We start from the raw sequence: 25,103 nt of genomic DNA, 5'->3' as shown, positions 1-25,103 counted from the left end.
TGGTGGGACCTGATCCAGTCAATATTTGCCCGTTGGTGTTGTACAGAGGCCTGAGCAACTGCCCTTACAGGGTCAGGGCAGGCTCCACAGCGCTGGGCGATGGTGGGGTTCGACACTGCTAAGAGACCGCACCCAAAAACCATTCTGCAATCCAGGCCCCTCTCAGAAAGCGAAAAGCCCTGTTTGCTTCACTATCACAGCTTCTGCGACAACAGAAGCCAGGGCTCCTGCCCGTGCCCCGAGCACCCAGCAGCCCCAGCCACAAGCAGGGCGTCTGGCCTGGAGAGGAGGTGGTGGAGCCCCTGGACAAGCCCCAGAGCGGGGACAGGGCGAGGGAAACAGGTTTGAGCTGGAAGAGGGGAGATTGCGATGAGATCTCGGGGAGAAATGTTTTCCTGTGAGGGTGGGGAGGCCCTGGCCCAGGTTGCCCAGAGCAGCGGCGGCTGCCCCGTCCCTAGAGGGGTTCAAGGCCAGGCTAGATGGGGCTGGGAGCCCCTGATGCAGTGGGAGGTGTCCCTGCCCGTGGCACTGGAGGGGCTCTGGGGCCCCCTTCTCCGGCCCTGCGGTGCCGCGGCCGAACGGGTGGCCCCGCCTGCACAATGGCCGTCGCCCCCAGCACCGCCGCAACGAGTCCCGGCACGAGGGCACAGCTCGCTCCTTCCGCCGGCACGCCGAAAATAGTCCCTCTTTGTTCGCGGCGGCGCAGTGGCAGCCGCGCGCGTGTCCCTCCGCGCGGCGCTCCGCCCGGCGCGGGGCGTGGCGCGGGGCGGGCCGGGCCTTTGTGCTCCCAGCATGCACCCGCGCCTCCTCCGCGGGAAACAAAAATGGCGAGCGGCGGCGCTGCGGCCGGGCCGGCGGTGAGGCGGCTCTGACCCCTCCGCCGCCGGGGGGCACCGAGCGCCCGGCCGCGCCGCGCGGGCTCCGCGCCGGCTGCTTTCCCTGCGCGAGGCGGTCGGCACCACCGGAGAGACCGAATGAGGTGGGGGGCGGGAGGGCGGGGCGGGCGCCGGGGCCGCCGGTAACGCGTTCCCTTCCCCCACCCGCCGCAGCGTTCGTCCCGCATCCCCGCGCCGTCCGCCCCGCCTCGCCCCGCGGCGTCTTCGGGTTGGGGGGGGGCGCGGGGGGGCCGGGACGGCGGCGGGGTGGGGGGGAGTGGCGAGCGGCGGCCCCGGTGACCGACACAAAGGCGGCGGGGCCGCGCCCGGCCGTGTGCCCCGTGCCAGCGGGGTTTGTGCGTGCCCCTCGCCGCGGGGCCGCGCCCGCCCGTGCGCCCCGCTGAGGGGCGGTGTGGCCCCGCTCCGGGCCCCCGCCGGCCGGGCTGGGTCGGGGCCGAGCGCGCAGCACAAAGAGGGGGCTCGCTGTAACTTTGTTTTCGGTCTCTTTTGTTGCCCGCAGCCGCTCGGCTCCCGGGCTGCGGCGCCTCGCTGGCCCGAGGGACGCGGCGCGGGCTGCTGGCGGCGGGAGGGCGGCCGGTGCGGGGCTCGCCCGCGGAGCAGCGGGTGCTGTTTGAAGGAGGCGGCGGCCTGCGGACCTGGAGCAAAGGGTCTGCCGGGACAGCGGCGTGGCGTCTCTTGTTTGTGGGATTCTTGATTGCTCCGGGGTTCAGAGGGCCAGGTACAGCAACAGAGACGAGCGAGGCTCCTCCTGACTTGGTGTGAGGGAAAGCGCTCCATGTGCTGTACTAAAACTCCCAAAAGTAAAGGATAATGAGAAAACGGTTTCCGTTTTGATTTGGTTTGGTAGGGGTCTGTAATCAAGCTGGTGAAAGTTTACAAATGTCTGCCTCTCTTTTGAGGGCTCAGTTTGGGAGCATGTGAGCTTGAAGGAAGGAAGGAAAGGTTAGTTCCTGTAGCATTAAAGTGCAGGTTAATAGGTTTGTGGCTTTTTGTTGGAAGAAGAATGAGGGAAACCAAATATTAAAAATATGAAAAAAGGTTTGTAATAAGGTAGTGAAAGCAAGAAAAATCTTTGTCAGGAGCTTAAAGCTGATTAAATATGGATCTATACTGACAGTGTAAAGGAGTAATGTTTTCCACAGTTAACTCTTATTTTGCCAAATGTAGGTGTGTGGCTTCTCAAGAACTTGCCTTTTCTGCTCTGGGAGGAATTCTAAATCAGATGTAGATTGCTTCTCAGAAGTTGGCTCGCTATGGCTAGTCACCAGCTGATGAGCTGTATGTATTTTTAAATAGGTGAAAGCCAGATGCATTGGTACTTAGTGTCAAAGCTGATCTTAGATTTGGTAGTTTGTCCTTTGCTCTGTTAGGAGATCAGGCGCAGTTTATGAGGAGAGCAGCTGTAACAAATATGTTGTGGTTTATTTCTTAGTTGTCAATGGACTTCTCTACTCCTTGGAGGTAGATGTGAATGGCTATAGTACCAATATAGTGCTTGAAATTGCTTTAAAGCATCAGTTGTGCTCCCCACGTCATGAGAAGGCTTTGAGGGGAGAAACATGTGGCTAGAAGGCAATGCCCGTCTTCTCAGGGCTTATGGATTGACAGTAGTTTTTGTGTGACTGACCCCTGAGCTGCTGTAGAGTTGATTTCACCTTCATTACAGGTAATGGAGGGGAGGCATATCTCTGGGTAAAACACACCAGGAGAAGAATTGTAAAACTGCAGGTGTTGCTGGAAGGTCTTTGGGCTAGGCGATACTTGTTAGTGAAAGCTCTGAAACTAGTTCAATTTACAATTTGAATAGTCTAGATTTCAAGTTGATAACTTTGTACTAGAAGGTTGTCTTAATGGAGGAGTGAAATCAAGGGGTTTGGTATTTTTTGAGAGAAAGAGAGCTGATGATGAGAGCATTCCTGATGAGTCTGGACATATTTCATTCACTATATGTCTTGAATAATAATAATACTTTGTTTTAGAATGTTCATTTGTAATTTCTTTCCATGGAGTGTTTGTGAACGTTGCTGTCCTTGCAGACTAATGTTAAAGGAGGAATTCTGTCTTTATGGGGTTTTGATCACCCCTGAAATCCTTTTTCTCTCCCCAGCCCCAGTGCAAGTCGGTATGTTGTCTGGCATCTCTGTGCTCAGGTACCTGCTCATGCTGTGCTCCCTCAGGTTTGTTGCTGAGGGTCTTGTGTTGGGATCTGATCTGAAGAGGTGTATTGGGACCCGGTACCAGTGTTCTCTCTTCCTTCTGTTTGTGTACACACACAATCCATCCCAAACAAATGGCTCTTGCAGGAGAGGACTGTCCTTCCCTTACTTCCCTACATACGAAATAGTATACCTTGTTTATGCTCTGTGACACAGCACACTGGATGCTTAATATTCGTGTGGTGATATGGGGTAGCATAAAAGGATGTAGTATAATCTAGATTTGTACTATTCCTCTGCCTGAAGGAAATTCATGGCATTTCACTGATATAATAGCTTTCCATGTGTAATTGGCACAGTGACTGTTGCAACAGGGTTGCCATTGTGGAATGCAAAGTGAACTCTTTGGTTTTTTGAACCAGACTGGTCCTGAGTTTGGGCCTGGGTTGAGGTGGAGGAAGCACCCTGTGAAGTCTGTCCTCTTGGCCCAGCAGAATCTTTATATTTGGGGAGGGAGGTGTGGCTGACACAATGAACAGATAATATTTGGCATGGGACCCATAAATGGCAGAGAGAGAGATGCAAGGAAGATGGGAAGAAGCATGTGGCTGGGATCCAGCATCTTCCCAGCTGCCAACAGAGATCTTGAATCCCAGTTGCAGTTGAGTGGCTATGTTGGAAGTGTGGCTTGGGCTTGGTTATGTGGTAGTGGGTAAACCAGATAAGGTTGTGGTGCTCAGAAAAGATTAATTTGTCTTTTCTGCTGCCTTCTGGCTGTGAGTGCGTGCTGCTTACCTGGCATGTTCAGTTCACTTTCTGTGAAGTGCTTTGTTTAAAATATCATAAAATTAATCCACATTAAGGGAAAGAAAACTGAATAGAAAGTGTTTGGAAAAGTCAGTGTATCATTCCAGAGCTGGTGGGAGGGGAGCAAGCTGTTGTGTGGGATAAGTGTGTGTGAGACTGCTCATGGTTCTGTGTGTTCTGAGCTTTTGTGAGACTCCCTGTTCCCTGTGGCATGTTTGCTGTCCAGTTTTTAGGTGAGTAGAGCAAACTGGTGTTTTACAACCCTTCTTAATTGTCCAGATTTCTTCAAAGTTTCATAAGTGCAGCTTCAGACGAAACACTTATTAATCAGCAGTGATGTCACAAAGAATTTAAACTTATTATCTCTAATGATCGTAAATACTTTCACTAGATCTTCCTCTCCTGTGTGATACCACATTTTCCAGTTTAGAGAGGGATCCTAAAGTAGTGTGAATTGTCTCAGTAGGATGCTCTCTGTGTGTGACTTCTAGTCTGAATTCCGTTTTGCTAAATCTGCTGGACTCTAAACTAGTTCTCTCTTTAGTGTGATTTGTTTACTGGGAGTAAATTATTTATCTGTAGGGCCCACTTTTCATTTGTCTCAGTGGGCTAAACTTTTCTTGTACTATGCTGTGGGTACTTAGTTGTTAAAATTTAGTGTCTTTAAGTTGGCTTTCAGAAACCCTGTGTGCTCACAGGGTGGCTATCATCTGTTACTGCTGCAGTGTTTGATTTGTGCAGGGCTTCTGGAAGAAGTTTCCTGGGATGGCATGGATTGTCCATGACGCTCTGTGGCTTGGTCTTGCAGTGTGGCAGTGCCAGCTGGAGGAGTTTGTGTCCCAAGGTGCTTGTTCGCATTTGTGCTGTTGTGCTGACAAATCATTCTGTGAGACAAATCAGTGAACTGAGCTGGCTGAAAAAACAAGGGAGTTTACCTTACCAGGAGTGGTTTCACAGCAGTTGTTACAATGGAAAGAGCATGGGAGTGTGTGTTACCTTAACCTGGCAGTGCTGTGGAGGAACGAGGTACTTGGAAACAAGACGGAGTGTGCCCAGTCTTTATAATTCTCCAGCCTTTTCGTGTCTTTTCTCTGACTTCTCTGCTTCTTCCTTCTGCAGGATTGCTGTGGGGAGGTACAGGAGTCAAAGGCACCCAATGAATATTAACATTTTTTAGCCTCTGATAAAGAGGTTAAACAAGTCAAAACTAGCAAATCTAATGTTGGTTTTGATAAATATACTGTTATGCGTAGTCAGTTACCATGGTTCACAAATCAAATCAAGGTTTAGGTAGCTTGCCTTCAGAGGTAAGAGTTGGCTATTCCTGCAGACAAAGAATAGCAGCTATCTCCTGCTGCTGCAGCAGATTGTAAATGAATTAAGTAGATGGATAGAAAGTCTTCTCCCTGCCTTGCTTGAGAATATCCGTGGTTGCGATCCTGGACCCTGAGGTGAAAAAACCAGTGAGCATTGTCAGTACTTGGAGATCAGCTTCTCAAGCACTGGTGATAGTGCCCCTCTGTACTGAAGCATAGTCCAACAGGACAACATTTTACTGGCTTCCCCCACCAGTACGGGCGCATAAGTGCTTCCTTTGCATTTCAAGTGCTTCGGTAAGAATGCAGACACAACACTCAGTATTGAGGAAAGGATGTAATGCCAAGGTGGGCTGGACACGCTGGATGATGACATGCAGTGTGGCTTGGCTGTGCAAGTTAAATGAGATAAAGTAGACTTCCAAAACCAAGGCATCTGTTGGACGTTTTGCAGTGAGAAGATTTTGGAGAGAAGAGTCTATGATGTTGGGGAAACGGTTACTTAAAGGTTATGAATGTAGTTGGTGACTGTAAGCAGTGTAGTAGGAAGGTACTGCAGAGCTACCTTTAGCAAAGACTTGAAGGCAAGTTTCTGGAAAATGTGGAGCCTTTGCATTAATTTCAGAAAGCTATTAACATTTTAGGTGTGTAGTTTCTACGCTGGTCAGCACTGACTCTCTTGTGGTTTCTTGTACAGTTTCCAGAAGGTTCAGAGACACTTCCTTAAAGTAACTTGCAGCTTGCTAATTGACATCAACCCATTAAACCAATAACTCTTCCTGCTTCATCTCCATCAAAAATGCTGGGGGAATGTTTCCCTGAAGAGGAGCCCCTTATCCCTCTGGAAAGGGACTGTTGGGCTAGCTCCAAGTGTCAGACTGTTGTGATAACTGACCCTATTTTAGTCTGTGCTAGATGAACTGTGGCTTGCCACGGAGCACATTTTGGACAATGGAGAAGTGTCTGTTGTATTGGCTCAGACCTTCGCTGAGCATTGAGACACTTCAGGCTCTGAAGTAGCTATTGTGGATTCAGACTGTTGTGTAGTCAATGTACAGACTCATTTAAGTCCCTTGTGCCAGAAAAAAACTGCGCAACGCTTTTGTAATTTGAATGGTGTTATGGGACAAGCTGCTGCTATTAAGTGTCCTGTGCTTTTGAAGACTTTTTTTTTTAATGTAGAACTCAAAAATAGTTGTTGATTTTTGAAGTGGAAATCTGTACTAAATTGTGTAGCGAATGAACTGATCGTGTCTTTTTTCTTATTCTGAACAAGATCTGTCACCTTTTTTCAAGTACTGGGGAAAAAAGAGTCTACATTTCTGCCTTCTAGCTGCTTTCTCTAGTGTCTTAAATCAAACCAGCTAAAAAGCTGGAAAGGAAATTTTGAGTCTCTAGCAGAGAGCACTCCTGTTAGATTTGTTAGACCATTCCAAGGTGCACGAGTGGATTTGCTTAGGTGCTTCGGACTACCCATGGCAACTTACTGACCTGTTTAATATACTAAATCAAGTTCATGGATGTAATTTGAAGTATCTGAATATTTCAACTTGTAATCATGAATCCTTTCTATGAATCATTATTAGTTGAGACCAGGTTATACTTTCACAGCTGTTTTGATCAAGCTGTGCCTTACCTATGAGCATATTTTGTGCTAAGCTGGATGAGTGTGTGTGTAGTCAGAAGGTCTGGAGGAGCTGATGAAGGTAAAGCCTTTGTTCCTCTCTTGAATTCAAACACATTTGGGTTTGAGCATGTTGGGTTACTTGGATGTGTAAATTGTGGTACAGGTAAGAGCATGGTTGCAACAAGCATTAAGGGTTGGAGCTCTGCTTCAGAGGACCCTGCTATAATTTAAACTGCTGCACAAGATCAGGGGCAAAATATTGTAGTGAGGTACAAAAGCGAGTAAGTTTAAGTGATGACGTGTTCTAAGGGTATGAGGTTATTCTGAATAACATAGAAAGCGTAGAAGGACTTAAAATACTGAGTGACTGGATAGTGTAGTGGTGAATGAAATCTGATGCAAACAAAAGAAATCCACAGCAGGAAGATAAACAACAGTCTGAAAGCAGTTAGAATGGGAATCTGCAGTTCTAATCATACTTTGAAATGTTTAGCTCGATTCCTGACTGCAGTGGAGGGGACAAAAGTCTATGGATGGCACGAGCTTACTAACTTCAATCAGTGTTCATGTGAGGAGCAGCAGAATTGGTGGTTTTCTTTATCAGGGAAATGTGGCCGGGCAGGTCTAACCATGGTCATTGAGGCATGGAGGAGACGATGGAAAATGGCAGTGTATTGTCCTGTGCAGTGATGAAGGGTGTTGGTGAAGGGATGAGGTGCCAGCTGTGGAGTAAGCCAGGAGAAGTACAGCTGTACAGGTTCAAAAAAAGACAGAGGAGAACATGCAGAAGAAAAGTCCATTTAGGACTAAAAGAATGCAGACGTTACTGCTTGATCTTTGGGTCCACGAACTGGAAAAGAGCTAGTGGGTGTCTGGGGGAGGAGTGCTGTTCTAGGTTTTGTCTGTTCCACTGGTCTTCTTTAGTCCCTGGCTGAATACTTTTATATTTGGGACAAGACTGGACTTAAACTGGTGGCCCAGTTGTGTGTGAGGGTGCCAGAGGTACTGGGCTGGGTGGAACACTCTGGGCCAACGCTGCTCTTACTGCTGTGTCACTGTTCAGACTGACAGTAGTTAGAAATGTGCTTAAAGCAGCTGATTTTCGCATGTCTGACCTTGGTTTGAACTGTTTAGTACCAAAAAATGAGTGCTTTCTAGAATATTAGCTTTGGCATTTATGCATATTTTTGGGTTTGAGCCATTATAATGCCAGTTTTATGTTCATATTGAAAGTAAGTAGGAAACTCTTAAGGGAGAAGGGATTCCCTTCTCTTTGATACTTTAGAGTAATCTTTCTAATGTCCTAATAGGTATTCTTGTCAAACTGTAGGACACTGATACGTTTACTGGGAGTTTAGGTGCTTTGTGATTAATTCAGATGTTTCTGAGGCTAATAATGTAGTGAGATATCCTAAGGGAAGTTGATCTTTGCTCTTTCCATTGACTATCCTGTTCAACTCCCTGATCTGTCCTTGTCTGTGTCAGTTAACCATACATTTGGTTTCTGAAGAGAGAAAACACGTGGATGTAGGCGTGGTAACTTTGTTTTATGGTCTCAAATTCTGTGTGTTACTTAGGGAGGTTTTCCCTTGTGCATTACCTGGCCATATTTTATAATTTTCTGGGTTTTATCACTTTACTTGGAGTGCAGTATTGGATAGCTAGTCTGACATGATAGCATATTCACACTTGCATATGCTTGCTTATGCATAAATAGGCTGTATGTTGTGGGATTGTGTGAGGAAAAAGATTATTGATCCAAGTGACTTATAATTTTGAGTTTCACGTGTGAGGAAACATTGCAAGATCTTTTGTATTTCCTTCCTTATTCTTCTCAAATTCTGACAGAGGAAAACTTTTTTTTTACACTAGAAATGTAATGTGTAGAAATGTCTCCTGTGCTGGAAATCTCTACAGCTGTGCTTGGTGACAAAGCTCGATGCTGCATTGTGGGTACCTGAGTAACCATAGACCTGGAGTTGGTGTAGTACTCAACCTGGTGTCCCACCCCTGGTTTTGTTGTGGGGTGGGTTTTGTTTTTCTGAGTAATTAACTGCTGAGTACCACATTAATTTTAGATGACTACTCTTCCTGCCCAGGTAATGTAGTAAAAAACTTACTTAGGACCTTTTTGGGTTCCTAAGAGTTTTAGGAGACAGTCAGCAACTCAAGTTGCAACTTAGGTTTTCCAAAAGTAACCCTGTATTATATCGTTTTGGTGCATTCTTTGCTTCTGATGACTTCATGAAGAGTCTGGGCTGGAAAGTTTGTACCTTGCCATCCTTACTTGCATTAGTCATTTCATAGAAGATTTCTGTTTATATAAACTTGTCTCTTTCAAAAGTTGTAGACTCTTACATTAGCAGAGGTGCTGCTGCTTCTGAAGGTATTGAGTCTGAAAATGTGAGCAGGTTTTTAGTTACCTGGAGTTCTGGAATTATCTAAGTGAGTTCTAGCTGTGAATCGTACTACTATTTAAAATGTATGGTTTCTTACTTTAACCTAGTTCTGATTACCATTTCTCTTGCTTCCCTTTCTTTAGAGACTCTACGGTGGTGGGTAATTCACTGGTCCATAAGCGGTCTCCTGTACGTCGAAGCCATAAGACCTCAGCATCTCTGACCAAGCTGTCGTTACATGATGGACAGAAGGCCAAGAAGCCACTGTGTAAATTTGAAGAAGGTCAGGATGTCCTAGCTAGGTGGTCAGATGGCTTGTTTTATCTTGGAACTATCAAAAAGGTAAACAACTTGTTAGCCTCACCGGAGTCTTAGAATATATGTTTGTTGAATGTTACAGTATATTATTGTCTCACTGACTTAGTGTTGAAATATGTTCTTCTGTTCAGTCCTTTCACTCATGGCTCCTACTGTATTTTTATTTTTCAGATAAACAAACTGAAACAGAACTGCTTCATTATATTTGAAGATAGTTCCAAATCCTGGGTTCTCTGGAAGGACATACAAACAGGCAAGAGCTTCAGTCAAGTAGTCATTGTTTGGTGTTTTATTTGTTTAGATTACTGTACTGGTTAAAAGACGTTATTACGTTACATCTTGGACTCAATGATCCGGTGGGTCTCTTCCAACCTGGTTATTCTGGGATTCTGTGATTATATTCTTGTATCTTAAAGAGCGACTTAATTAGCAGAGTTTAAAAAGAAGACAAATTCTCTATCGTTGCAGTTCAGGGTTTTTTTTTTTTCTGTTTCCACATAGCTATGTGCAGGGCGGGGAGATCACTTCTAAAAATAATCACATGTGAATTTCTTTGGAGAGTATAATACTGTCTTAACAGAAAACCCCGGGCCCTAATTTACACCAAGTTTATGTCCTCCTATTGTTTTCACTTGAAACAATGTGATGTGGAAAGAAACCAAAGGCTGGAAAATACTAAGTCTGAATGGAGTTCTCGCGTTTAACAATAACGCCATAAATCTTGCTCATAAGAAATCATTACAGATTTTGGAGTGTTCATGTGATATAAAGAAATGTCCAATTATCAAATGAGACATTAGGTTTGACTTCTCAGCTGTTTGGGGAGTAGCTAGTATGTCTATATATAATGCTAATGAAGTATGGATGACAATTTCAGTGGCACATTCTGAAAATCAGTTACAATTTCCTCATTGTATAAAGGCAATGGGAATCTGATCTGGCTCTTGCCGGTTCTCGATGTTTTGAAACACCTTATCAGTTAATAGAAGCTTTGCATTCATAAAAGCAAAAAATCAACTGCTTTATTTCTGAGAAGGTTTTACAATAACACTGTTCTACTTCTGTGTAGTGCTAGTTTGAGCTCTGATTCACTTATTTTAAGTATCAAACTGAGTGTGATAAAATGTAGATTAAGTAACTTGTATTTTAATCCAAATTTTTACATTGATATGTGGTATAATTGGAGCAAGATGTAGTTCTGTTTCCAGTTTTCAAGCTGACATTTCCTTTCTTACCTCCCCTGTTACTATGTGGTTTCATATGCTTGCAGAAATGTATGACAAGGAATAACATTTCTTAAGTGTTGGAGTTAATATTAAAACACCAGGTGCAGATCTGTCAAAAAGATATTCACCAAATTATGCACATTTTTACAAGAAGCACAAACTACTGTACGTGAAGAATACATCTTATCGGTTGTCCAGATAGGATTTGTTTGTAGGTATTTTTAGTCTCATTTACTGTTTTTATTCAGTTACTTAACTTTTATTGTTCATATCAAGCAACCATGGACTGCATAGTAAATAGACGACATCTAGCCTATAAATATCTGATAGCTTGTGACAAGCAATGTAAATATTTGACACATACACTCTGTACAAAATGTCTGAATTTGATTTTGTTAAGGAGTTGGCCTCTGGCTGTTTCTGCAAGGCACTGGTCTGTAACTGAGATGACAGAAAAGCCGTCTGTGTGGTCACCATTCCAACTGCAGATGTCATCTCAGAAATAACCACCCTTCTGTCTTTGTCTAGGAGCCACTGAAAGTGGGGAAATGGTCTGTACAATATGTCAGGAAGAGTATTCAGAAGCACCGAACGAAATAGTTATATGTGATAAATGTGGGCAAGGTAACTGGAGTTCGTTCTATTTAAAGCATTCTACAAAGATGTTTTGATTTGCTTCCTGAAGGAGGATAAGTGCCTGCCTGTGACAGGCTGCTCAGCTGGTCTTAAATTTATAGCCCTTAGCAGCTGTTAACAGCCCAGTGAATAATGATAACCTGTGCTCAAGTGACTAATGTCTGTTCTGGAAGTAAAGGGGTTTTTTTTCCTATTAAGGAAAGTTAAACTGTTTTTAATGTGTTGCCGATCTTTCTGATTGGATTTTTGGCACTTAATAATGGGTAATGCCTTATAATTTCATTAAAATAATATATAGCTAATCCTTTCTAATCTTCTTTTGCCATTTTAGTAACATGTTGATTACTGTCTCCTATACAGGTTATCATCAGCTGTGTCACACACCAAATATTGATGCCAGTGTGATTGATTCAGATGATAAATGGCTCTGTCGACAGTGTGTCTTTGCAACAACGACAAAGGTGTGTTTCTCAAAACATTTCTTAAAACATCCCATATTGCATACATACTTTGGTTTTGAAGTTGAAACAGAAAAAAAATAAAAGAAATGGCTTTTCTAATGTTTTCTGTTTTGTGAACTCTGATCTGAATGGAGGTTTTATATGTTGGAAATGAATATTTATTTTAGAAATAGATGACATCTGGCTTTCAACATATTTTTCAACAACTATATTGGTATTAAAACATGCATACAGATTGAAAGTTTTTTAGTTTATTATAGAAAAACATTTAACTTGCGAATTAAAGAATTTGTAAGTTTCAGAAAGATATTGTCTTTGTGAACTAATATATTTGTTTTGGCCCAGAGGGGTGGTGCGCTTAAGAAGGGACCAAATGCCAAAGCACTGCAAGTCATGAAACAAACGTTACCATATAATGCAACAGACCTTGAGTGGGATGCAGGACATAAAACCAATGTCCAGCAGTGTTACTGCTACTGTGGAGGACCTGGAGAGTAAGTAAATAGATAATATATATGAACTTTCCTCCCTAATGGAGCTGCAAACTTTGGACCTGATTCTGTAAATGTTTGTCTGAAATTGTTAGTTTGTGTTGTGCATAGGTGTTAAAGTTGATTCAAAGTGGAATTTGGAATTGTATGTATGTCAATACATATATAAAATGTCTCATGGGAAACACATTAATGTCTTTTCTCCCATCAGATGTTCTAGTTGGTTTTAATTTTGCCCTGTGACCACCACATATCATCACAGTCCATTCTATGCAAGCATGAACATATTTTTTTGCATTGCTGCTGTAATTGCGTTGAGATCGGATGGAGTTTTTTGTTGATCTTGCAATTCTAGGCAGTGTTTTTCTGGTGTTAATTAGTCACAAATTCTGTTGGCATTAGTCACAAATGTAAGTGTATCTGGAGAGGAGTTGATTAAATTTTGTTGGAATAGACAACTATCTGGTTCATAACATCATATCCTGGGTTGTAGTTATTGGCTAGGGAAAGACTTTTTGTCCTCTTACAGCACTAGAGCCCTGTGCTAATTCTTTCTTAGAAGAAAGGCAAGGAGAGGACTTCTAAGTAGGTAGAAATAAGAACTTGGGTGTCTGCGTGGGTGTGTGAATGAACATTTGAAGATCTGAAGTCCAGGCAAATCGAGAATCCCACAGAGAAGTGAGGCTTTAGAGTTTATATGCACAGGTTTGAGAGTTTTGCAGGTGTGGACAAATGTTGCCTTCAGTTTTGCATGATTCCTTTTTTCAAAGGAGAATCTGAAAAAAGTAAAGGAAAAAATAATGTTAACCAAGAGATTCACTTTGAGGATTCAAGTAGCTGAATCCTCAGAACTAATTTTTGTGACTTAATGCTGCTGTGTCATGCTTTGGAAAATAACAAGGAATCTAATCCGGTACATGAGAAGCTCCGGTAGAGGAGCTTATATGCATTTATGGAGTTCTTATTATCAAGAATTAAAAGCTGGTTGTCAGAGGAAACTAGAGTTTATTTTCTTCATTTAATAACTTAATTCATCCTTTTTACTAGACTTTCTTTTATTATTCATAGTCACTCTTTCCTAGTAGTGATGCATTGTGAGACTGTTACTGAACTGTCCTTGCAGATGACCATTTGCTTTATAAGCAGTGAAAATCACTTTGGGTTAGAAGATCCTTTGCGATTTAATTAAACCATAACAAAGGACAATTTTCAGTTACTTCTTTAACCCATCTTGTTTTTCTTTCTGTTGGTGAAGCTGGTATCTAAAGATGTTGCAGTGCTGCAAATGTAAGCAGTGGTTTCATGAGGCTTGTGTGCAGTGCCTCCAAAAGCCCATGCTTTTTGGTGACAGGTAAGAAACTTACACTGTATGTCATGGTTGTCTTTGTATAAATAATAAGGGAATCTCGCTTTTGTTAAGGCATCCATAATACAGTGGTATTTTCCAAAAGTGGGTGAGTTTTGTTAGGTTATACAGAATAAAGCATGCGTTCAGGTGGCAGAAAAATGCAGATCTTCATTTCAGTTTAATGAAGGAGGGTGGGGTAGTGGAGAGGTAACCAAAGGACAATTGAAGTCGAACTGTTACTGACTTCATTTCATGTGGAAGTCTGTTACAGTGTGGTGCTGGGAGGTGAGAGCTTTGCAGCAGACCACTTCACTGGGCCTATAAGAGAATGGTTTTCAAGTTCACGTTGTGTAGGTGACTGTGTGCAACAGGTGGCACCATGCTGCAAGGTGGGCTGTCAGTGCATGGTGCGGTAGTTCCCTGGACTGATAGTGTAGGGAAGTGGAGAAGGCTGGAAGGACTATTAGGCCGAGGGGAGCTCTGCATATCCTTTTTAGCGTGTTATGAGTTGGGACAAAGGGAAATGTGCTTCCATTTTAAGAGGAACTCCAAGCAGATGTGAGAGTGTACTGGAGAAAGGAATCGAGGAGTATCTTGGATTCTTTTATACTTTCTTTTAGCTCTTGGTTTTGCTGGAATGTTTGTATGAAGGAGATCCTGTAATGCATGGGTCCTTTAAATGCACACTCACATTAGCGCACAGGTTTCTGCATCTGAGAGAAGGAAGGAGGGACATTACAGAGCATCTTCACTGCTACTGGCACAGGTTGAAGGACTTTCTTAGGGAGTATGGAACAGTGGTACTAGAATATAATTGAGGAATTACTGTGTATCTGGCCCGGTGGGTACTAGCACAGATTGTGGAAGTTGATACAGGAAGGAGTAGGACTAAGGCATTCTCAAGTATCTTGTGGCTGTCTTTCTAGCCTGCTTAGCCATCTTTTTTTCAATAACTAGAATGTTAAACCACGAAGAGTGTGTGTACAGACAGCCACCACTCAAACACATGTACATATCTGTATGTGTATACTTTTAGGTTTTATACGTTCATTTGCTCGGTTTGCAGTTCTGGACCAGAATACCTCAAACGCTTACCCTTGAGATGGTAAGTATGAATGGGAAAAAAAACCCCAAAAAACCATGTGAGTTGAATGCATGATCTGCTTTCCTTTTGGTAGTTTTGATTCTACTTGCAAAAAAAAAAAAAAAAAAAGGAAATTGCTTGCTGTCTTGAGTTATTTTCTGAGTTGTTCTTGCTGCTTGTATAAGCAGAGATGACTTTGAGGAAAAGTTTATCCTTAAATGTGGAGATGTATTGCAGTTACATGCTCTTGGAGTTTATGCTGAGGTTTGTTCAGTAAAGTAGCAAGCAATTGCTCACTTGTTAATGTAAAGATCGTGATACCTGAACAAAGACTCTTGCAGGTTTAGGACCCTGTCATTAGATAAGCCAAATGTAGTGAGTACTAGACTATGCATCTTAAAATAGTTTCCTTGATGAGACTTAATGGTCAGTTGTAGTTTGAAGATTTCAAACTAACCTGTGTTAGAAGTTGCATCCAGTTTAGTGGATATGTGTGGTAATGAAATACATGGTGGAAATTATCTTGTTGAAAGTTAGTTCACCAAGATACTTGCATGAATTCAGAATTTATACATTCTGGTACGGCTTAAAACTAACGTCGTATCCCATGGTTTAGAGCAGTTTTGGAGTTGAAAAGAACATCATGACAATGAGGTGAGGCAGAGATTAATGTAAGATTGAAAGCAGAAGGAATCACTCAAGGAAGAGAAGTGGCAGGAGACTTGATGATAGCGTTCCCTGAATTGAGTGTTTTAAGTTATGCTTTGTGTTCCTTGAACTATATTGTGCTAATATATTTTCTACCAAAATATTTCAAAGAACAACAACTGAAAGAGACCATTTTCTCTGATTTTTATTCAAGTATTTTTGAATTCTAGGGTAGATATAGCACATCTATGCCTTTACAACCTAAGTGTTATTCATAAGAAGAAATACTTTGATTCAGAGCTTGAACTCATGGCCTACATAAATGAAAACTGGGATAGATTGCATCCTGGTGAGGTAAGTGATGAGAATACTTTCTTGTTTTTCTTCATGGTGCATATATATGTCCTGAAAGTTAGTGACCTATGGACTGCTTTATTCTGCATGTTAAAACCTTTATTACCTTAAAATCTGGTAATCCTAAGTAATGAGACGACCATCTTTAACTTCTTTGCAGAAATAGAATGCTTTCAGTGGTTTATGTCTTTTGAGCTGTAAAACTTCTGAAGTGGTCCATGCAGCTGTTACTTTATTATTTGCACAGCAACTTCATTTATACTCAGCTGTTTGTTCTGCTGCATGTATGTTCCTTTTCTTTTGTTTTATCATTCTCATGTTTAGATATTTTCATGTGCACAGACCAGAAAACCTAAATGTGGAACTGAGTACAGAGTATATCATGTATGGAGACATTTCCAAAGTCCTTAAGGTGTAACATAACACATTATTGTATGCAAATGTTTCCTCGTTCTCCCTCTTCTAGACATGATGGGGGTTATCAGTTTGTGCCCAGGTCTAAAGGTTTTGATCCCTTTCCAGTCTTCGTTCTGCTACTTGTCAAGGCATCTTGGTTTCAGTTCACTACTATGTTTATTACTTTTCCAGCGGTAGGGTTTACTGGGCACTTATCTTAGCATGAAGGGAAATCTATTTCCCCAAGCAAACTGACCTCACTTTTAACAAAGAGGAGCAGTGTAGAGAGTTGTTTCTGCGTGTAAGATTGGATACAAAATTTGTCTAAATTCAAACTGGCATACTGCTAGTAGAGGACACACTTTTTTATGTGCATAAACACTGTTAGGGTTTTGAAGTTTTTTTAATACAAGTGGCAGATGTAACTGATTTAAAATGTTCTTATCATGACTGCATTCTGCTTGTATGAATTTACTGAAAAGTATAAAACTAATTCATTTACTAGCAGACACGGTTTGAGAATCAAATGTATGTTCTTTGCTTAAATGAGCAAGTGCTTTTCATAGAAAAATGGAAGACGTTTAAAATGCATGTTTAGACAATCAGTGTCAATAGTTTGTGAGAAAGGCAAACACAGGCATTACTAAAAAGACAATTGGTGTCATTATGAATACACACCTAGTTTACTTTGGGATGTAGCTAAGTCATAGCAACTCAGTAATTCTGTCATACTAAGTCTCAAGCTTTAATTAAAAAGCTGTACAAAATGTGGTAGTTTCACAACACCTTCTCAAAGAATGAAATGTTCTGGCTGTTGTACTGCGCAGTTTAACAAATACATAAGCAATGCTTAATTTCAGCTTTTGTTTTTTGTTAGTATTGAAGGAAATGTAGGAGAAACTAATGTTCATTTCACATGACATAACTTTCTTTAGATTTAGCCTAATTTTGTGTCAGAACAGCTGGTCAGAGCAGCCTGGTGAGGGTGAGGAGAGCAAAGCTATCTAGCAATTTTTTGAGAAGATTCCAGGTTTTGGTAGTTTAATGGGGACTGGCTACTTCAGGCTTTGGTGTAAGAAGGGAAATTATACTGGGCCTTAGCAAAAGGGGCATAAAAATGGATTTGCTTTATTTAAAACTAATAACTTCTCTGAGCCTATTTCATTTTTTTTGTCACGTTGAATAACATTGGTAAAAATGGGGATTAAATCCTGAGGCAGGATTTTGGTCACCAATAAAATAACCAAGTTTTTGTGTCAATAGTTACCTTTTGCTTGCCATCTCAGTTGATTTGGGAGTATGTAATGCCACAGAAGAATTCTTGTTAGCAGTCTTGGAAGGGCAAGCTAGTATCGTGTTCTTTGAGTATGCTCTTTGTTTTCCTTGCATTTCTTAATAGTGTAACTTATTCTTTGGCACGGGCTTGATCCTGGTGCGAGTTCAGTGTATTTAAATCCACGGAATATATGGGGCAATGATTAGTAATCCTTTGGGGTTAGGTAGTTTCCACAGCTAAAACTTAATAAATGTACTTCACATCCAAATCTGTAGTTGCTGTAAGTTGAAGTAACTAGTATCTTTGTTACTGAAGAATGGACAAATTAAATGATATCTTAATACTTCACAGCTGGCAGATACACCAAAATCTGAAAGATATGAGCATGTACTGGAGGCATTAAATGATTACAAGGCCATGTAAGTTATTGGTATTTTTAGTTTTAAATGTTGTTTGCCTATTGAATGTGATGTAGGTAACTGGCTACTTTGTTCAGTCTGTCTGATAATGGCTTTGGCTGCATGTCATATAACACTTAAATTTTAAATACTATATATATTCCTATTTCAAACCATAACACTACATAACTGTGAATGGGACTTGGATCATGAGGAAAAAATGGTTTTAACTTCCATCCTCTTTCCACATCACTTCCTGTAGTTGAGAGTGAGGATGGGGTTAGGGGAAAGAGGGGGATAAAATAGCATTAGAATGGCTATTCTAACGTTCATGTTGTTTTGCACATACACTGATATTTTAAAAATTGCTTTCCCTGGAGTCGGAGTTTTAACACTTAATTTAAAATCATCTAGGTTTATGTCTGGAAAAGAAATAAAGAAAAAGAAGCATTTGTTTGGCTTGAGAATTCGTGTTCCTCCTGTGCCACCCAATGCTGCTTTAAAGGCTGAGAAAGAACCAGAGGGAACTTCTCATGAGTTCAAAATTAAAGGCAGAAAATCATCTAAACCAATCCCTGATGTGAGGTAAAATAATCTAGTTGTTCTAGCACTGCTGTAGTAAATCAAGGCTACTTTGGGTACACAAAAGGCCTTCTCATACAAAAAATGTATTTTTGAAATAACTGTGAAGGTGGACTGTTTTTGAGAACAAGATCTTAGAACAAATTCAGTTGGTTTTGTATTAAAGTCCTTCTTAAAAAACCAAAACAAACTTAACATGAAATTTAGCTGTGAGAACAGTAGAAAATACCCCAATTTTGCTGCAATTTGGGAAACAGTCTCTCCAAACTTCTTACGCAATAATGTAACTGGAATTGTAAATAGGAAGTATGGTATGAAGTTGTAATTTGTGTTACTGAATGTGCCATCTCTTACCAAGTGTCATCATACGAATAAACAACGTTTAACACTTACTTGTTCCTCTTCAGCATTAGGGAATCAGTAATGTTATCATAAAGATCTTGTATCTGTTTGCTGTTCTAGAGGCGAAATTATGTAGCTTTGTACCTGATATGATTTACCAGAAAAACTTGTTAGCAATAGACATCTAATCGTTTGTTCGTTGCCGAAGGAAAACATGTATTCAATGAAAATTGTCTTCAATAATACAGAACCAAACAAAAATTTTTTTCTAGGGAATTAAGTAATGGTATAGAAAGAAAGGGGAAAAAAAAATCAGTAGGTCGTCCACCTGGTCCCTATACAAGAAAAATGATTCACAAAACTCCAGAGTCGTCTGCTCTGGTAAGGTTTGGAATATTTTTTTCCCCCCCTTTTCCCTCTAACTGGATTATTATTTTTTTAAGAAAAACGTAACCGCTTAATCTGAACCATGATATTTCCCCACTTACCCTCAAACAAAATTGCTACAGCAATAAAAACTGAAGTTGAAGTGCTTTTTTTTCCTTAGGATAACGAACCCGTTCCAGTGATGGACTCTCCAGCCTTGGAATTACCCTGCACTGTTGGGTAAATTACAAAAAGAAATACCTGTAAAACACTAATACCATGTCATGTATCTGTTTGCTTCTGAAATGTCAGCTCAGTTGTTAATATAAGATTGTTTTCATTTAATGACAACCCTGTTATCTTTCCATCAGGAAATCTGATGGAACTGCACATTCATCCAATACCTCAGATGTGGAATCCACAGGTGCTGCCAGTATGAAAGAAACTACCTCATCTAGCATTCCCAGACATTATAGGTAACTATTTAATTACTGTCTGCTATAAAGATGAAGATTTGCAATACAGTAGTTTGAGTGAAATCCTCTGCAAAGGGGTGGCAGTAGACGATTGGTTTGGCAGTGCTTCACTGAAAAGCAGAACTTGTGGGGATCTTGCAAGAAGATCTTGCGGAAGCCTGACATATAGAGTTCCAAGTTGGGTTTCTTAAAACCTGAGGTTCTGTTCTACTCTCGGTAAGTTTGGAACCTGCTGGGTAACTGCCGCAACATCTGATCCAGGTAGATACAGAGAAATTGCAGTCTGACAAGATCCATGGACACAAGTGGTTGGATGAGATAGGCCCAGCCCAGCGACCCACACTTAGGAAAAGACAGACAGTTTTTGATCAGCTGTGGCCTGGTCCCTGCCAGGGCTGCACTTTTGGGTTTGGTTGTTTTTTTTTCAGTTGAAGCTTTGGCAAAACAAAGGTGGAAAGTGAGGTAGGAGATTGACTTAAATCATGACACGGTCATAGTAGGTGTGAATTGGTGGTAAGTGTTGTAGAACTAGAGGGAGAGTACATGGAGGGGTGTAGCATTGACAGTGTGGTGACTTGCTGGGATTTAGAGTAATGAGCAGCTGAGACCAGAGCAGAGCTGTCAATCGCATGGGGAAGTCTAAAGAAATGGAGAGAAAGAGAACTGGTCTTCATTAGTTCTACTTGCAACACAGAATGAGGTGATTTTGTGCTCATGAACTCCTGTTATTTGTGGATGTGAATTGTGTAGTTACATTACATTTACAGAACAGAATCAAAACTCCATCAACACTTCTGAGCTGGCTTTTCTAATACAGGCTACAAGAGAGCTGCTGCATATGCTGAACTGGTTGCGGGCAGCTCTTGTTTGTAGGTTGATGTGTTCATGTTAAATCACAGCATATTTACTATTCTTTTCTACAGCCAGTAGAGCATGACAAATTTTTGGCACAGTCTTGATGAACAAATCATTAGCTACATCAGCTTTTCTGCAAATAAATTGTTCCTTGAGAAGTTCAAGTTCAGAACTTTTCCTGCAAATTTTTCTTGAGGTACATGGGTTCTCAGTCTGCTTATTTTGTCTCCTCTATTTTTGGTTCGTGCTATCAGGTGCTCTCAGGAGTCATCTTTGTGCATTGCTGCTACAAATAGGCTGGTTTTAAAAGCTTATGTTTAGCCTACAGACTTAATTACTGTTTTGTATTTCTGCCCTTTATTGCATTCCTTTTTGTGATGTTAAAAAGATGCACTTTTTCTTCAGGATGTTCTGTTGGAGTCTAGATCAAAGCTTCCATAGTATTTAATTTAGGACTTACCAAACATGCTTCAGTATGTGCAAATTATAGTTGTAGGTTTCTATGTAAGGATTTATATCTAGGACACTTGCTATTTGGATGGTGGGTTATTCTTAGATAGTCAGAAGCTTCCTTTTTCATTACCAGGTATAAATCTGAGTTTTGGATGTATGTTTTGTTCTGGCCACATATAGTCAAGCTTTAGAAAGTCACTTGTACTATAGAAAGTAGTGAGGTAGAAAATATTTTGTAATATTTATTATTGTATTTCAGAGTTTTATTGAGATAAACTCAGCTTGAAAAAATAACTGCATAAATTATTTTTCTTTTATTCTTAATTACCATTAAGTCTCACTTCTTTTATAGTACAGCTTTTGTCATTGAGGCCTGAGTGTGTGATAAAGATGTATATTCAATTTGCAAGTTTAGGCACATTTGCTTCTCTGAAGACTTTTCTTCAAATTTGCTTAAGAGTGGGATTAAGCTGTTTCACAACAGTACTCAATGTACGTAGGCATAAATTAATATAATATAGCTGACTTTTCTGGTGTTTTGTTAAATTAGTACAGTTTTCATTATGTAAATAATGGTTATTTTAAGTGACATTTATAGTCATCTATAAATGTAGTCATTGAGTGGTTTTATAAATGAAAAATAAAACAAAAAGGATGGTTTGAATTGCATGGAAATAACTGATTGTAAAGCATGTGTTAAGTACGTGTTGGAGTTAATGCTGGGCTTTTCTATAGTTTATCTGACTCGAGAAAAAGGACTCGTACAGGAAGGACCTGGCCTGCTGCAATACCACATTTGAGGAGAAGAGGTCGCTTTCCACGAAAAGCACTCCAGACTCAAAATTCAGAGATTATAAAAGATGATGAGAGCAAGGAAGATTACCAGTATGATGAACTCAATACAGAGATTCTGAACAACTTGGCAGACCAGGAATTGCAGCTCAATCATCTGAAGAACTCCATCACTAGTTATTTCGGTGCAGCAGGTAGAATAGCTTGTGGGGAAAAGTACCGTGTGTTGGCTCGTCGGGTGACCCTTGATGGAAAAGTGCAGTACCTTGTGGAGTGGGAAGGAGCCACTGCATCCTGACTGTAGGACTGAACATTATGTTCACTGCACTGTCATCTGTAAGTACAGCTCATTATGCAGAGGCACGGGAGAAACATCTTTATATCTGTCTATAAAAACAAAACAAAACCAGTTTAGCCTTAACATGTAACTGTTATCATTACAGCTCTTGTGATAAAGACTTATCTTTTTAAGATCTGATCCGAAACTTAAATTTTTTAATCTGAGCATTGTTAGGTTGTTTTAGGTTGGGGTATTTTGGGTTACAATTGCTTAAAAATGTGCATGATGTTTTTAAGGAAAAGACATTTTCTAGAGAACACTCCATGGATACAGTTATTGTGATTTAGAGAAAATATGTAGATAGCACAAATATTTGAAAAATTTTGGTTTTTCTTACCCAAATGTTTGCAGAAATGTATTTCTATTTCAATACTTTCTAGATTTCATAAGTGCAGTGTATATAATGCCTACTGAAGACTGTAAAATACTGAAATTCTTTCAAACAAAGTGTAAAGAAAAAAAGACAAAAATATAATGAGCCTGTAAATTGCTGTGACCAGACTTCATTGTCGTCTTAATATATTCTTGTGTGTGTGTGATCATGTGTGTGCGTGTATACATGTGTATATACGCACACGCATACCCGTGCGTGTATATATGTGTGGTTGTGACCTATGCAATACAAATTATGGGATCAGGCAGCTTCTGAGAATACGTCCCATAATTCTGTTTCAGGAATAGTTGCCAGTATTTACACAGCAGCATTTCTTCTCAGGCTTATTGGGTGCTGTTGCTTTTTGTGTGCTAGGGACAGTGTCAAACCAGTGCAGCGCATTCTGGCAGTGGTGCAGTCACTGATGTCCGTGTGTTCTAGGGAATATGTCCCTTTGTTTTCCACATGGATTAACTGTTAAACAATGCGGGATCTGAACTTGACTAGAAATAGCAATTTGGAAGCTACTGTGGCACACGGATTGTAAATTCTGTGTCCCAGTTCTAAACTTGACTGGCAGGAGTTGCACACGGGGTTCCTGTGTACCTGTAGAAACAGTCATGCTTCAGTAGGGATACCATGAACAAAGTGTATTATTGCACAGGGTCAACAAGCGGTTTGTTGCCATTTGAAGTAACATTACTGATTTTATTGCAACCTTACCTCTTTTGTTCTTATAAAATGTACCAAGTTTTAAATCAATGAGTTTATTTTACTTGTTTTTAGAAAAAAAAAAAAAGTTGAAAAAGTCTCTTGCCCGTATTAGATGTTTTTTTTCTTTGTCTGCTACTTTTGAGGGGGTTTTAGCCAAAGAGTAAACAGAAGGATGTTTTTACTTTGGTGGTCTTATGCTGTACTTCATATGGTTAGTTTCCACCAAGATAAAACTGTGCAACGCACACGAATTACAGTGGTTTGAGGTGTCCTGCCTGGCTTAGTGCTTGTGTAGTCTGTTACTTTGACTTTTTCTGCTCATCTTGAACATCTTGAAAAGGTGATTTATTTTTCTTTTCCACGTCACCTTGTAGCCAAAGGAAGCAGAAAAAGCTCTTTATCCTGTGCTTGGTTTATTGCTGACCAGGTAATATTAGCTTTATGAAAATGCTAATTAAAAACTGCCACTTCTGTTTACCTTCACTAAAATTAGTGGGTTTTTTCTTACACCCTCAGCTATTAATTTAATGTTGCCTTGCCTGTAGCTGCAATATTTTGATAACACAGCAACTTCATGTTAATTTTAGAATGTTTATATCTTGGGATAAATCAAAATGTAAAGCCTTTGTAACCCTATTCACACCATCAGTATCTGTCTTTGTTTCACTTTATCTAAGTCCTTTAATTCTAACTGAACACCAGCAGTATTTTTCATAAAGTTTCATTTGAAGATAAATTTTGGAATGTACTTGGGGACTTTAGTGGAGGGGGAGAAGATATTTGTCAGACTTAAGCTGTCTATAGACTTAACTATTGTGAATGTCCTTGTTTCATTTTATTATGGTGGTTGACTTGGCTCTGATGTTCAGTTTGTATTTTTGGAATTGTTTTTTTCTTAGAATTAAAAGACCAACATTAAATGTGTGTATTTTCTGAGAGAGAAGAATGAGTTTTGATTCTGAATTCTTGGGCAGAATCTTGGGATTCTGAATTCCTCTCTCTGGCTTTCCTGTTGCTGTCCTGGAGACACTTGCCCTGCACGCAGACCCCGACTGGTGTTCCAGCTGCACTCAAGGAATGCATTGCGACAAGGTGTCGTGCTGGGAAGTGCTGCGGTGATGCTGCTGAAGACACAGCTAGAGTAGGGGTTAAAGCACGCTCACAAATGCCTTTCTTTCATTTTGTGTGAATTTCATTGTATGTGGGAATGGAATGTGGGAATTGTCCTCCAATGTGGACAAATCCCAATGTGCTGTACTCTACAATTTCGTTTGTGACTTGGTCACTGTATGTGTGCATGTCTGTAAATACATGTAATGCAGCTGTGTTGTGGTCACGGATTTGGAAACACTTCTCTGTGTGCCAGATCTGATATTTTTCTATTGTTATTTGTATTATAGTAGTATTCAGATAGGTGGAGCCTCTCTTGAGGCCATTCTGAAACTGCAGGCATCAGGTGAACAAGACAGCGAGGAAGCAATGGCACGTTACTGGTCACTGCTTGTCAAATGTTGTTCTCAACAAAAACTTCAAGAAGAATTTTGAATAAAAAATATGCTTTTCCATGCGTAACACGCCTTTTTAGTGTGATTACAAAGTAGTCCTCAAAAAATCTCAGTATAATATGGAAGTCAAGATTTTAATGTGAAGACAGGAATAAAACAAAAAAGGCCTCGAAGGTGAAGACAAGCAGTTTGTCTGGGGAGTAGAGGGAGAGAGAGGTGAGTGAACAGAAAACCAGTTGTACCTGATGGACATCCTGCTAAAGTGATCACCAGTGTTATATTTTGAAAGGAGATTGGTGAATTCAGATGGAACATGCCAAGGCCGGAGATGGGGCAATGGTCAGAACGCAGTGATAAGGATGAAGTGGACAAGAGCATCAACTCTCTGTGCAGCGGGAAGAGGAGTCATCTTTCAGAGGCTGTGCAGGTAGCATTTTCAGGCTTGAAGTTGTGTTACTACTTTGTTCC

At 40.9% G+C, this 25,103-nt stretch overlaps 1 protein-coding gene across 1 annotated transcript; it reads left to right on the top strand.

The window, feature by feature from the left end:
• The first annotated feature begins 763 nt into the window (after positions 1 to 763).
• MTF2 (metal response element binding transcription factor 2) lies at positions 764 to 24,063 on the top strand. Its single transcript, XM_069862742.1, has 15 exons — positions 764 to 979; positions 9,345 to 9,543; positions 9,691 to 9,772; positions 11,274 to 11,369; positions 11,742 to 11,842; positions 12,188 to 12,336; positions 13,589 to 13,684; positions 14,718 to 14,786; positions 15,644 to 15,767; positions 17,791 to 17,858; positions 18,252 to 18,422; positions 19,034 to 19,142; positions 19,309 to 19,367; positions 19,499 to 19,603; positions 21,647 to 24,063. The coding sequence occupies exons 1-15, from the start codon at positions 975 to 977 to the stop codon at positions 21,999 to 22,001; spliced, it is 1,788 nt and encodes a 595-aa protein (XP_069718843.1). The 5' UTR covers positions 764 to 974; the 3' UTR covers positions 22,002 to 24,063.
• Positions 24,064 to 25,103: the final 1,040 nt, after the last annotated feature.

This window comes from Phaenicophaeus curvirostris, chromosome 8 (genome assembly GCF_032191515.1).
Source record: "Phaenicophaeus curvirostris isolate KB17595 chromosome 8, BPBGC_Pcur_1.0, whole genome shotgun sequence".
In the NCBI taxonomy this organism is placed as follows: Eukaryota; Metazoa; Chordata; class Aves; order Cuculiformes; family Cuculidae; genus Phaenicophaeus; species Phaenicophaeus curvirostris.
This window is presented reverse-complemented; position numbering and strand designations above follow the sequence as displayed.